Raw genomic sequence first — 14,789 nt, forward strand, 5'->3', positions numbered from 1 at the left:
TGCTTTGTGTCTTCTTTACTAGTTTCACCCATTTCCTTTATGATTTCACATCACTGTGAGAACAGTTTTACTAGTTCTTTATCTCTATGCAGTCTCTTTTCTTCTTCTTTGGTTGGTTTTGTAGTTGGTTTTGTTTTTTAACTGTTTATCTCTTTTGCATGAATTTATTGTCATTTTTATGTTTTTCTGTTCTCTCATTAAATAACAAAAAAATTGGTAAAAAAAACAAAACAAAAACCCTATAATATTATGATATGTTAAATTGCAAATGCAACGCAGGGAAAATCACCATGGAAAACACCAGAAAGGTAATCAAAAACTCTTAATTAAAAAAAAAGTAAAAGAAGTCTTCAGGAATAGTTCTCCGGGCTTCTTGATGGAATCTTATTTGGATGTTTTTTGCCTTTTGTTCTGACTTTTGCTTTCAGGAAGTCTGGATAAACTATTGCTCAAGGCCACCTTAAAAAACAGTCTGGCTCCTTGGAAGCAAAACAGAAAGAAATGAAGGGTGGTGCAATATTTTTGCACAGTACATATTTACATTTGACTGAAAATATTTCTCCCATAGAATGAAGTTACCATAAGTTAAAGTTACCTAAAAAAAAAAAAAAAGTCCCCAACCCTGTTTTGTTAATACAACACAGGAAAATGACCCTCACATGTCTTAAATAAAGGTGTGAAATAACAAGCGATGCAAAACCGCAATAACGTTAAAATTAACTTATGAAAAGACTCTTAATCACATCGTAAAAGTACCTCCAGCAGTGTGGAGGAAATTTAGACACTTCTTCTGTGTAAATGTGTTTGCATGTTTATCTGACTAAATACACTTAAACAACCACCCAAAGCTAGTTTGAAACTATTTAAATTAAATGCATACACCTGATTTGAATTTATATATAGTGATATTGACATTTTATTTTTGTAGAGTGTGACTTATTACATTACCATTGTGGCTACTGTGAGACAGAAAGCAGAGGTGGGCTTGCCTTTATTTTAAAGCTTTTTGAGTAAACATAAACAATGTTGACCTCCATCCTGGTTTTCGTGAGCATCAGGTTCACAAACTGCACTAACAAAAGGTGTAAAGGACGTCACTTTCTGAGAACGACAAATATTAAATAATGGTTCCACAGACCCGGTCCTACGCCTTCCCACCTTTCCAGTGTTTGTCCTGCCGAGGTGCGTTCAAGAGCGATGATGCAGGTGTAAACACACATGGAGCGAATAATGCTCCCAGCAGTCAGAGCTGATGGACGGGGCTGGAAACAGAGGCGCTGTTGTTGTTGCTAAAGGAGCAAGGTGTTGAGAGAGCCACACCTCAGCAAACAAAGCCCAACACAAAACCCTCCTTTGTGAGAGACGCTGAAAAATGGCCTCGAACTTCTCATGAGGATTCGCTGCGCACAAAGCAGTCCTAAAGTGAGGATTTGTGGCTTTTTCTAGAGAAATACTCAGGCCCTTGATTTTTACAGTAATCTCCATGTTTTCTTCACGTCTGTTTCCTCTTTTGTCTCCTCCATGACTGTACTCAGAGCTGCTCTATAAATACACTTTATAAAGTCATAAACAGTTGAAGCAGCTGGTGAGTTGGGGTTTTAAAAGTCACTGCAGCCTCCAAAACAAAACGTTTCCTGCCCTGATCTGCAGCCCCACTTCAGACCATGTCATGCATGTGAATGAGTGTTCAAATGTGTGTGTGTGTGTGTGTGTGAGGGCTGTTTACCACGTGCACTCTCTCCAGGCAACATTTTTTTAGGTTTTTTTTTTTTCTTTTCCTTGTGCTTTTTCTTCCCAGACTACAGACTACATCTTTAACCCCGGTTCAAACGGATTTGTTTATAAGTCAAGAGTTCACCGCTCACAAAGCAGTTGTCATGCACGCACGCATACTCACAGAAACAAACGCAGACACATCACTCACACACAACTCGACTACTTAGTCATTCGAAATACCGAAACTTTAAAAAATAAATCTTTCTTAAGAAGTAATGAAGCAACTTTTTTATTTTTCAAAAGTCACATTTTAAATGTTAATGTTTCTGATGTAACTTTTAGGATGTACTGAAACAAGTCGGGTAAAAACCTGTAGTGCTGTTTGTCTAACTACAACAATGTCATGTCCCTACTGCTGAGTCGTGGCTTGTTTCTAAGGCTTGGTAACCATAGGGCCAGTTTACACACATTAACTATACCCTGCCTGACCGTCCTGAGCCGTTCTAAATCTGAGAGCTTAGGTGGAGTACAGGGTTTAGTCAGACAAAAGCTGCTTCATTACAAAAAAAGCCCACTTTAGACTCATGAAATCCATCTATATCAGCTGACCTGTAGGGTGTGCAGAAAAGGAGCACAAAACATTACAACCTGGAGGCCTTGATTAAGCTGCAGGTATTTATTAAAGTCAAAGGAAAGAATCTGAATCACAACCAGCTGAAAATCCAAAATCCCAATTTAGATTAAGCGTTTGTATATCTATATGAGCAAAGACAAAAAACCTATAATGGTAAATGTTTTTATTTTATCGGAACCTAAAGCTGAGAAAAAGACTCACTGAAGCCTTGTCACTGGATTTTATGGCCAAATCTTAGGTGGAGTCCATGATTTCTCCTGCTTTATTTAAAGAAGTGTGGTGTACCCACCAGTAATATGTCTTTACTGGCTGCTGCTGATGTTAACACGACTGAATTTCACTCGCTGAACAAGCAAAGTACAAAAAAATCCTAAATGTCAAAATGAGAAAAAGACTGACTTGAGACCGACTTATGAAGGTGGAGTTGTCTATTATAAACTGGTCAAGGCTGTGTGGGAACATGGAGGTTGAAGTAGCTGTAATCTTTGAATGGATTCAAAAGGATTTAACCGAGTCCAACGTATACGTTACGCCTAAGATCTGTGTCAACGACTGAACTGCAGGACGTGTAGAAGAACAGCAGAAAACATGATTCACAGCCAGACCCTGGCTGGTCCTGATACTGAATTGGACCAATCCATGCATGCCATGTGGGGCTGCAGGTATTTATTCAAGTCAAAGCATCACAAGTGACTGTGAACAAAATGCAAAATTGTTTGATTTACTTTGAAAATTGGAAAAATACTATTTTTGATCCTGCTACATCAATTGGTCATGTGTGAAACATTTCAACATCTCTAAATGTGAGTCCCTGATTGATTTTAAATCCTAAGTCGAATACTCCTTGTTAGGGTTTTTTTGTGTTTTTGATCAGCTATTAAAAGTCAAAAGATCTAAGTTCTAGGATTTACAAGCAGTCCTTGTTTGTGAGGAAAAAAAGAAGGCAATAGATTGAAATCTGTGTGACCTGACTTTCATGGACAACAAATGTGAACTGAAACCCACTGCTTGTTAGATGAAAGGCTAAAAAACTGTGGCGGTGTACTGTTAAAGGATGTTTTTAGAGGAACATCAGAGTTCAGGAGGTCACTGAAGTGGAAACAGGTTCTTGTGCAGTAAAAACTTATTTCTGCATGCAGTCTTCTCTTTTTACCAGCTGATTTGATCATTTCTGGAAACTGACCGTTGTTGCTCCATAAAAGGAAAAACACGGCCCGCCTTCGGATTTAGGACATCCTTACTCTAATATACAAAGACAAGTTATGTGCAAAGGTTTAGCCTCACTGTCAGGCCTTTAGGTTGTTTAAAAAAACCTTCAATTTCAGAATCAGAATCTGTCGCAGTTCACAGGTTACTGGTTGGCTATATCCTCCTGAGCCCCAGCCCATTGAAAGATACTGTTTTTCCTTGGGTCTCGGGTGGACCAGTTTAAGTACACTGAGAATCCCAAGGAGACTTGCAAACTGTCATATTAAGGATGATTTGATCTCATTTCACTGAAATACTTTGGAAGGAACAGTAATTCTTGTGAAAAGGGAAATGTGGCTGTAAAATGACAAATAGGTCCTTGATCTTGAGCACTGTATGGGTAACGACCCATTAAGTAATCACTAAACTAACTGCTGCTGGACGAGCAAACAACGCATCGGTGGCAACGTTTAAAAGTTACACTTTCAACAGGGACAACTCGAACAACTGGACAATCCTGAGCATCTCGATATCACTTGTTATTTAATGCAAATATCAATATTTAATAATATCAATTCATCAAGACATTAATACAAATGTATTTGTTCTTCTTGCTAGAATAAGATTTAATTTCAAAATAAACTCAAACTAAAGTCTCTTTAAAGTTTTAAAAGTGCAGCTTTTTATTCTAAAACTTGATTTTTTTTTCCCATGTTTGCCTTGTAAAAATAAATCAAACCTGCACAGTGAAGGGTTACACAGGTTGAGGCCAGCTGAGACCAAATTGGAGCGTATGTGCCCCGGGCTGCTAAAATGAGCGAGACACCCCTGGGCTACGGTTTGATTTTAGCTTGGCACATCAGCTTTACACTCTTGGCAATCATTACTGGCTTTGTGGTATTGATTTAAGAATGTTTGAGTTGTGCATGCTAACTGCCTCCACCTCAAGTGTGCACAGAGGCATGCCTAGGGTTGGCATAGGAGAGACTACCACTTCCTGTTAGCTCCTTTCATACTCTCCTGGTTGAAGTTACACACATTTTAGCTTCGATTCTTTGAATAAACAAAACCCGTGTTTATTTCTTGGTTTGTCATACAACAGTACCTATGATCTCCCCTTTATCAGCCACCAGCCTCAAGCAAGCAAGACTACACAGCTTCTCCAGCTGCAACTTGGTTGTTGTTGATGGTTTCTTTTGATGGGGATTAATTATTAAACATATTTGATTTTTCCTTTGTTCTGTGATTTTGAGTGTTGCCTGACGGGATGATCAGAAACTGGACCATAGATGACAAAAAGGTTGCTGGAAGTTTATCCAAAACATAAAATTTCAGGCTATTACTCAAATAAAAAAAACAGATTAGACCCCATTGTGAGAGATCTAGTGAAAAATCTACTGCAAGAATTCCATTTTATTAAAAATTCTTATCATTATTGTGTGCACGAGTTTTTAAAGATGTTTATTAAACCTTTGAGGTTGATGCCAAACCTAATCTTAGGCAATCGGAACATGAAATTTGTGTTTGTTGTTGTTAAATTTTGGCAATGAGGAAACAGCAACAACATACAGAGTTGGGTAGGGATAGGGTTGAGAGGGTTAGAGTTGAGAGTTTTTACTTGGTATCTATTTTCTTCTGCTATGATTTCTATTCTTGACTTCCTGATGAGGAGCTCTGTGTATAAACAGTTTTATGTTACTAAACTGTTACTGACCATCTGTTCATCATGTGTTTTTTCCACCTGAATTATTGGATGATGGGTCATGGAAGGTGAAATTTCAAGCTAGATTAGTCCAAACGGTCGTCTTGTTGGTTTGCTGCCACTTTTCAGACTGTTTCAAAGCTTTTTTGTTCCAATGCTGCTAGGTGGAAATACATTTGAATTCTTCATGATAGATCCTACCACTTTTCACATGCAAAAAAAAATCAAATATAACTATAACAATGAACATTTTTGACATTTTTATCCCACTTTTTATGTGGTGCAAGGATCTGAAGTACTGATCATAATGTTTCTCTTATACCTGATGGAAGCCGAGGAAGTCCTGAATGGTGGGGGACGTGTAGAAGACGTAGCCTTCAGCTGTCACCACCAACACGAAGCCGCTCAACGCCTGGAGATCGAAAACAAGCTTTACCATCTTCATTCTACCAGAATGTCTGAAATAAGCCACAAGCACGTGAAAGGCGTTACCTGAAGCAGCAGGTCTCCCTCAGAGAAGTTCACCCCATCGATGGAGGTCACTGTGGAAGTCGTGAAGGAGGAGGGGGCAGTGGAGGTTGCGGAGGATGGCTGCAGCGCCGAGCTCTGGCTGTTTCCTCCAAACATGATGCTCCGCTCGCTGGTGTAGCTGGAGTTGTTGTTCTGGCCCATCTTCATGGTGGCTGCAGGTGATGAAGATGAACAGTTAATTTGCTGAAGCTTTAAAACGTGTATGACATTTAAAACACCAATGAGGATTGCTTGGGGGGTAAAAAAAAAGACTATTTTGCTTTGTTGTTGGATTTATTTTCCACTTTTGATTTTGTTTTAACACAGAAGACCCCACAGGGCCAAACCGAATGCAGTTTGAGACGTGCTAAACAAATAAAAAGTGATGCAAACATGACTCTGACCTCATCTTGAAACAGCTGGCTGTCTTATTACAAAACTGTCAAATTTCTCAAGAATCTCTGATGAAATATGAAGTGAGAAAAAAGCGGAACATCACTGTCTCTTTCCATCAGGGTGGAGCTGCCTCCTGCTTCCTGTCATCTTACAACATCGTAACTCTGCTCTCCCTTCTCTTCCTCTTCCCTTTCTGGCACTAATCGATCAGCTTTTATCGCAAAGAAAAACAAGAGAAAAAAAGAACTGCCCCAAAGCAGCTTAGCACACCCCCTCAGGGAGGAAGCAGGTGGTTTTCGAAGATGGAAGCCGGTCTTAAAGGGCGATAGAAGGACTGAAGGAGTCTGGAGTGTTTTTACTACACTCGGTTGGTTTGTTGGTTTTTACTGTTTGCCTCGCACTGATATTGAGATATGCATTTTACACTTCTGGATATTTTTTCTTTTCTTCGGCCTTGGTGTTTTACCGTCACAGTATTTTGCTTTTCCTTGTCTTGTAGAGCTCGTTGTAAAGTTTTTTTAGTGGTGCTCTTGTGTTTTTTTTTCTCACAGGGCATAAAAGGTCTGTGCAAATTTGCTTTTATATAGAGCAACACTAAAAAAGCACAGTGATTTGACAGAATCAAGCACTGGAACGCCTTTAAAACTCCAAAATACTAAATCTTGAAACTATAAAAACATCCTTATCTCCAACATGTCTACTCTAAACATCAAAAATTACTAATATCTCACAGGTTCAGCTTCTTGATTTGTTGTTATTCTTCAAGTTTTATATAGCAAATTGAAATTGTTTTGGTTTTAGGGGGAGGGGAAACAGATTTAAAGATGAAAAATGAGTTGATTAATCCAAAAAATAATAGTGGCAGCCTTCACTCTGTGCAGACTGCTGGTTTAGAGTACTGACAATGCTTCTGTCCCAGCCCAAGCACTGGGTTTTGAAATTCAATTCCTGGAGGCTTGCTCAGCCCCCGTCCTTGTTAAAAGTCCAGGCTGAATGAGGATAACAGACGGAGCCACAAAATTACCCGTTGGCCTCGGCGTTTCCCCCCATGGACCAAACGCAGCGGGGAGGCAGCCATTTTGGACGACAGAGCTCATGTGAAGTGGTTGACAGAGGCCCTGGGAGCTGCCGGAGAGGCTTGGATCAATCTGGTTTTCTAAGAGCACGAGAGGAGTTGCGTTGCAGCCTCTTCTCCAACAAAACAATCATAAAGGCATTTCGTGTATAATTTAGAGATACTGGATAAAAACCCTCGGATTATAACTGCCTGAAAACAAAAATCACACAGAGCTTTTTTAGGAAAGAAACTCTTCCCTGCAATGATTATGTTTGACAAGCTCAAACTTTGCTCTGAAATGGGGCCTTCAGCAAAGTCTTCTAAATGATTAAAGGCACAAAACTAGAGGCTGTGGAAAAAATGCAACTCCAATGTGGATTAAACATTGGAAAAGTTTTGAATAATAAAGTCAATTTAAGTATAAGAAGTCCTTAAGAGGTGGGTTTTTTCTACTCTTGGATCTTAATGATGTCATAGAGAGTGGATATCTCTAATTATAGTCATTGGAGACACACAGCTCCCTAATTTATCAACTCACTGTAACAAGTATAGGTAAATTAGTGATGCTCTATGGTCAGAAAAGCAACAAAAGTACCAGATTTGAGCACTCAAGCCAGAATTCGAACGACTCGATGATCTTTTATTGAATTTTTGACACAAAGTTAAATAATTCAGTTTTGATATGCTCTGTTTGGTTTAAGTTGCTTTAAAGTCAAATATGTGGTTAAATAAAACAAGCACGGAGAATATCAGGAACATTTTCCCAACTACTGGGATCTTCCAAGAGAAAGACTTCAGTTTGCTTGGAGCCATAAAAATACCACCAGAGCCAGATAATCTGATATTTGCCTGGTACAAAGACAGGAACATGCCGGAGGAAAAGCAAACCAGATGGGTTGGTTAAACACACTAAAGCACACGGAGAGGAAATGTACTAGTGTGGGCTAAACTGGGCACATCAGCGTCAGTGCGTGAGTTTCCTGAGAGAGAGAGAGGCAGCATTACATTTCAGAGTTTATATCAAAAGACACATTCTTGACCACACAAACGATCTGGTACACATAATAATCTGAGGTATGGAACGCTTGGTACAAATATTAAAATACACCAAAAAGCCAAAGAAACATACCCTGCAGAGACGGCTACATCTTTAGCTTGGTAAAAGATATAAATCAGTTTCTTCTTTAAATGTTGTAATTAATGGTGCTGCATGGACTTAACACTGGAATTTACAAAATGCTGGGGTGCTTCCAAGCTCTGATATAGTATTATTTAATTGGGACAAAAGTAATTAATTAAAAAAAACTATAAAAATGACATCAAAAAGAGTTTATATGTGAAAGTCACTACAAGTGGATAACGCATATGTCAAGATACGTCATGATACATTATGACAGAATATTGTACGATATGTGAGATATGATATCATAAAATACGATAAGCTATAAAAGGGTAAGTCATCTTGACACGGTAAGAGAAAACAGTTTAGGATAATGACACAATACTGTATGATACAGTGATATCATACGATATTTTACAATACAATAAGTTAAGATACGATACAGCATGACATTGATTTTAAGTTAAATGCCACCTTTGGTGAAGAAGCAAACATTAACAGCAAAATTCACGCCCAAACCTGCTCATACATAGCACAAGATTATATAAGCAACTGTACTAACAAATGCACAAACAACAATAAGATAATGGCTGGACTCTAAATAACAACAAAAGCATCTGTAAGTTAACAGTCTGGAGACTGTTCATGGAAAATTTACAGTGACCATTTGATTCTGTGTGATTTTCATCATGCAAAGCTTCATTGTATAAATCCACAGAGCACAAATAACAACATGCTAAACCACATTACAAAAAGTTGCATTACAATGCTCCGTTTTTTTTATATGATAGCATGATGAAATGCAGGATGAAGCTTAAAGCTCAGCTCAAAGATGATTACTGTTTACCTGTGGGTAGCATATTGGCTTCTTTTAGTAAGTTCCCATCGAGCACTGTGGGGTGTGTCAACATGCATACTTCAATAACAGACTCATTTTTAATCCCATGCTTCTTTGCTTTCTCCCCCATCTCAGGAAGTTTTCCCCCCCCCCGGTACCATGCCAAATGTTTTACTGCTCCCACGGCACGCTTTGCACAGCATTTAACATGATTTATGGGAAAACATAACAGCACCAATCGATTTCACGCCTTTTCGCAAGTCATGAATTTGAATACTGAATCCTTTTTTCTCGCAGGCCTACAGCAGCATTTACAGGATCAGTCTGAGGAGTTATGTACAGACATGATTTTATTTTGACTGTGTTTATCGAGCTGGGAAATATTTACCTGCTTAATGGGTTTAGATTCCCACAGGGAAGCGTCCCGGCACAACCATAGGCATTTAGGTTGGGGTATTTAGCAACTCTATGAGGGCAGTTGTTGACAGCTATAGGTAATGCTAATAAAAACTGTACAAGAACTTCTGACATGGCTGATTTCAGTCATTCAGCAGTGAAAAAATGCTGATTAGCCACATTCCCAGGAGTCCAATTTGACGTTGTCTGCTATATCTCATCATCAGTTCCCATCACCAAAGATATTTCACCAGTATTTTATTTTAAAGAAGAAGAGAAAATAAATTCTTCCATTTGTTTTTGAGATTTTGGTTACATAGGCTTAATAATTCAATTCAATTCAATTTTATTTATATAGCGCCAAATCACAACAAAAGTCGCCTCAAGGCTCATAAAGAATAGATGATTTTTTTCTCCATTTTTAATGCCACATTTCATGTACCCATTTGATGTTTAACATGGAATTCTTTTAAATAACTGCATTGTACGCTTGCATAACATCACTACACTGATAGGAGATTTAAAAATGTAAGATCTCTCCAAAAAAGTGTTTGCCACACAATCGCAGAAGCTAAAGTCAGGTCCAACAACAAAAAGATTCAAATCAGGAATCAAAATGTGTTGGGAAGTATGGGGAGTGCTTGGTGACAAACAGGGATTATAAAAATGCATAGAGCTTCTAAGGAGGGGAAAAAGACAAAGACAGGAAGTAATACAACAAAAGGTGCCACAGAAAGCCAACTACAAAAATAAGACAGGAAGTAAAACCAGAGACAAAAAGAGACACTGGAAAAATGCAAAGAAACCACAGCTCTGTAAAATGACTGTGAAGTCATTTGTCTCAGGGAATCAACTGAAATGAGCAAAACCCAGTCAATCACCAGACACACAAGCCTCATCTACAGTCTGTGGCTACAGGATTATTGTAGCCAAAGTAGCTTATTTGTTAGCAGGGAGCAGGGAATATATATCAATGCGTCAACGCGCTAACGCGCTAATGAGCTAACCGCGCTAACTCGTTGACGGAGATTTGCCGTGTTAATGCGGTTATGGCGTTAATGTCATTTTAATGAGATTAACGCTGACAGCACTTAATCACAGCACATATATATATATATATATATATATATATATATATATATATATATATATATGCAGGGGTGCAAATAAGTGGTCCGCAGGTGCGCATTTGCTGTCTAAATAAAAGACACGCACAAGATAAGAAGTTGCAACGCACGTTTGGGCACATGGGTAGATTTTCTGGAGGAGGACAGACATTTGTTTAGAACTCTTAAAGATGTCGAAGAAGCTCCTTTAAGCAATTACTTTGGTGTTCCTCCACCTCCAAAGAAATGTCAGAAGGAGTCCGAACCACAAAAGAAGCGCATATTCTCGGAAAAGTGGTTGCAGGACATGAGCTGGCTTCAAACAAATGATGAACGCACAGAGATGCCGTGAAAATCCCACTCTAGCGGACAAAACCAGTGTCTTTTATATGTATGCAAACACGCGTTGCAACTTCTCATCTGTTGCGCGTCTTTTATTTTGACAGCAAATATATCTATCTATATATATATAAGTGCACATTTGCCTGTTATCAACTGTTAGGTAAAGATTGGGTGGCTTTACTTTGCCTGTGAATACAACAATGGTCATCAAGATGGTTTGTAAAACTGGCTTTCAAAACAGCCAGCGCATAGCTGCTGTATGTTTATGCACTTGCTTGTTATCAGATCACTGTTGGTTTTTGCTCTTAAATAACAGCATAGGTGTGCACAGCGCTAAAAAGTGAGTCCCTGCATGGTATAGTGTCAGCACAGTTTCATTACCAGAGTTTATAAGCTCTGTACCCATGTGTATGTATACAGTATATTCTTCCTCTAACAAATGTTTATCTTATTTGCGATTGTCACAATCATATAAGGAAATTTAAATAATCAATGCATATTTTACAGCAAAAATAATTTATATAGCTCCTCCTGAGCGTGCTACTCAAACCATATTCCCCAAGCACCCATGATGTGAAAGACGGGTGGCCACACACTTTATGAGCTGGGACTTATAGTTTATATATAGTTATATAGTATATAGTTATAGTTTCACACTTTTGGCTATATTAAAGATACAATGGACAGTAGAGAAAGCAACAACATTAATGCTGCTATGCTCATCAGGCTTTTCAGCACATGTTAAAAGTATCCAGCTTGCTGAACTAAAGACAGTTTCTTTGCATTAGACCTGTGATGGAGTGATAACCTGTCCAGGGTGTAGCATGCCTCTTTCCTAGTGACAGCTGGGATAAGGTCCAGCCCAACCACAACCTTGATCTGCATAAGCGGAAGAAGATAAGTGGCTGGAATTGAAGACGCAGGAAATAAAACAACTGCAACAAAACAGTCGATAACATCCAAAAAGTACAGCCCCTGCAGCTCATGCTGAGCTCAGAAAAACACTGTTAGTAAATAATCCTCGTGCTTCAAGAGCTTTACAGAGGAGTCTGTGGCTGAAGCACGTGATCCACACATGTGGGATTTATGCCATTCTTTAATTTCTTTCATTCGTTACTAAAGAAGAAGAGAAGAAACTTCCATCAATCTTAGAATCATAATCATCTTATATACAGTAAATATAAGAAATAAACTTTGTTATGAAATAACCTGGCATCCCGGTGCACCTACTCGCTCTCATAACACCTAGTTTGACTTCCTTTCTGTAATACAAACATTGCTTCATGAAGTAGGAATGCCAGATATTAATTTCTCAACAGATTACTCTAAATTTAGTCATCCACCATGTGAAGAAAAGTGACACTTACGGTAACGAAATGTACTGCAATTTAAACAGAAACTGGACAGGATGGGACTTGTTGTCTGAGTGAGACACACTTTACTGAACTGATTGATGATTAGAGGTGTAAATGCCAAGCAGCTTTCAATAACACAAACAATATGCGCTGTATGTGTGAACAAATATCGAGTTAAGCTGTATACCAGCCAAAACTAATCACAAGAATTCTTGAAGTGTGCGTCCTTGTCTTCGATTTCACCGTTGGCTCAGTGTGGTTTGAGTGCGTGTGTGGGGCGTGGGGGTAGGGGGGGGGTGGGGGTGGGGGGGGGTGAGCTGTTTGTCTGGGCATGCCCAGAGAGAGCCTGTAACACAGTCATAGCTAGAGGCATCTGGTTTAGTGGTTCAGCATCTAAGTACGGCAACAATGAGCTATTTTAGTCACGAAAAGAAGAAGACAGACGTGTGATTAACATGAGGAAGAAGAAAACATAAAAGAAGGTTGTGAGGTATAAATAGAGAAAGTGCCAAAGTGATAATTGACAAAAATCAAAGAATAAAAAACAAAATAAGCCACACAAAGAATTGGAAAATTCTTACTGCAAAAACAAGTGTTACAATACGATAAGGACTACATTAAATTTAAAAAAAAGAAAAAAAAAAAAAAGAGAGGACCGACACAGGTGCCCTGGGGAACTCCCCACTCTGGTAAAAAACTACTTCTTTCATCCTGCTACCCATATACTAATATTTAAATTTAACCCATTCTGCTTTTCATTATTTTCTGTCATATACATCAGGGCTCGCAAAATCACTAGCCCGACGTCCTGGGGCTAGCGATTTTTCCAGTCGGGCTACCAGAATCTATCTCTGCCCTGCCCGTCGGCCTATCGTAGGAAGGAAAAATATATGTCAATGCTTTTGCATTCTTTCGGAAATGTAGCTGGGTAATTATGTCATTGGCATCGGTGAGCCACTGTCAATATGTGACATATTGAAATCGCGTTTGAATTTGCGCTTGTTTTTTGCTTTCACTTTGCAATCGCGCGAACTGTGAACTGAGAGTGACAGCACTGATTGGTGAGTGACGATAATTTGCACACCAATTCCTCTGACATCGTCTTATCAATCGTTAGCTTACTTTGCAAACATGACAAGTGAAATCTCCCGCAGCTTAAACATGTGAGAGGTTGATCACGCAACCAGGGCTGCACATAAGTGGTCCGCAGGTGCGCATTCGCTGTCAAAATAAAAAACGTGCACAAGGTAAGAAGTTGCAACGCACGTTTGGTAACATAAGATTTTCTGGAGGAGGACAGACATTTGTTTAGAACTCTTAAAGATGTCGAAGAAGCTCCTTTAAGCAATTACTGTGATGTTCCTCCACCTCCAAAGAAATGTCAGAAGGAGTCCGAACCACAAAAGAAGCGCGTATTCTCGGAAAAGTGGTTGCAGGAGGTGAGCTGGCTTCAAACAAATGATGAACGCACAGAGATGTGGTGCAGAATGCGCTGTGAAAATCCCACTCTAGCGGACAAAAACAGCCTTTTATATGGACGCAAACGCGCGTTGCAACTTCTTATCTGGTGCGCGTCTTTTATTTTGACAGCGAATGCGCACATGCGGACCACTTATGTGCACCCGTGTAAATAACATAATGTTCTGCCAGGTGTGTTGTTGGTTTTCCCTCGATTTCTGAGTCGACAAGAGCCTTTGTTACTGGGACCAGTAATTTTAAGAAAGGCCCCCATTAGAACCCATGATAAATGCAAGAAATGCATTATTGCTCAGTCTGCAATATCTTTCCCAGAACAAACACCAATTGCAAATAACATACTAAAAATAAACCTGAAAAATCAGTTTAAAACAGCGTACTATGTTGCAAAGAGTGAACTACCACTGGCAAAATTTAGCAGTCTTTGCAAACTTCAAAAAGCAAATCTCGATCTTGGTTCCACTTGCCTCTTACTCGTGACTTCAGTGGAAATTTCAAATTCAGGATCTGACACAGACTGATTCATGTCCTACACAGTTCTTACAAGTTCATAGAAATTTCTGTTCAATTAGAACCAAGTATTTGAGTTGATGATTGTAATTTTTATACAATGTTGTAATTTGTGTTTCAACAATTTTTTGATTAATGTTTTGTTTCTGTTACAATATTATACTTTAATGTATAATATTGTAAAGGAAACAAAACATCAATCAAAAAATTGCTCTTTTTTATTCGGGCTACTTAAATTTATTTTGGGCTACCAAAAACTCAAGAGTCCCTGCCCGAAGGGCTACCAGGGATTTTAAAATTTTGCGAGCCCTGTACATACATCCTGTTCAAATAATGAGTATCAGTGTATGCAGATTTTTTTCACTCTAGCAGAGAAATGAGAATCAAGTTATGGAGCTGGAAAGCAGTAAAATAGCTCCCTTTAAAAATGTGAGATAAAAATA

General features: G+C 38.8%; 1 protein-coding gene across 1 annotated transcript in view; it reads right to left on the bottom strand.

Annotated features, from left to right (window-relative positions):
• The window catches only part of LOC146491659 (aryl hydrocarbon receptor-like), a 94,642-nt gene that overhangs the window by 8,563 nt on the left and 71,290 nt on the right, over positions 1 to 14,789 (bottom strand). Inside the window, 2 exon segments of the mRNA XM_085152596.1 lie at positions 5,563 to 5,652; positions 5,733 to 5,923. Coding sequence (XP_085008722.1) covers positions 5,563 to 5,652; positions 5,733 to 5,923 — 281 coding nt within the window.

The sequence above is a fragment of the Neolamprologus multifasciatus genome, chromosome 23 (genome assembly GCF_963576455.1).
Source record: "Neolamprologus multifasciatus chromosome 23, fNeoMul1.2, whole genome shotgun sequence".
NCBI classification, from domain to species: Eukaryota; Metazoa; Chordata; class Actinopteri; order Cichliformes; family Cichlidae; genus Neolamprologus; species Neolamprologus multifasciatus.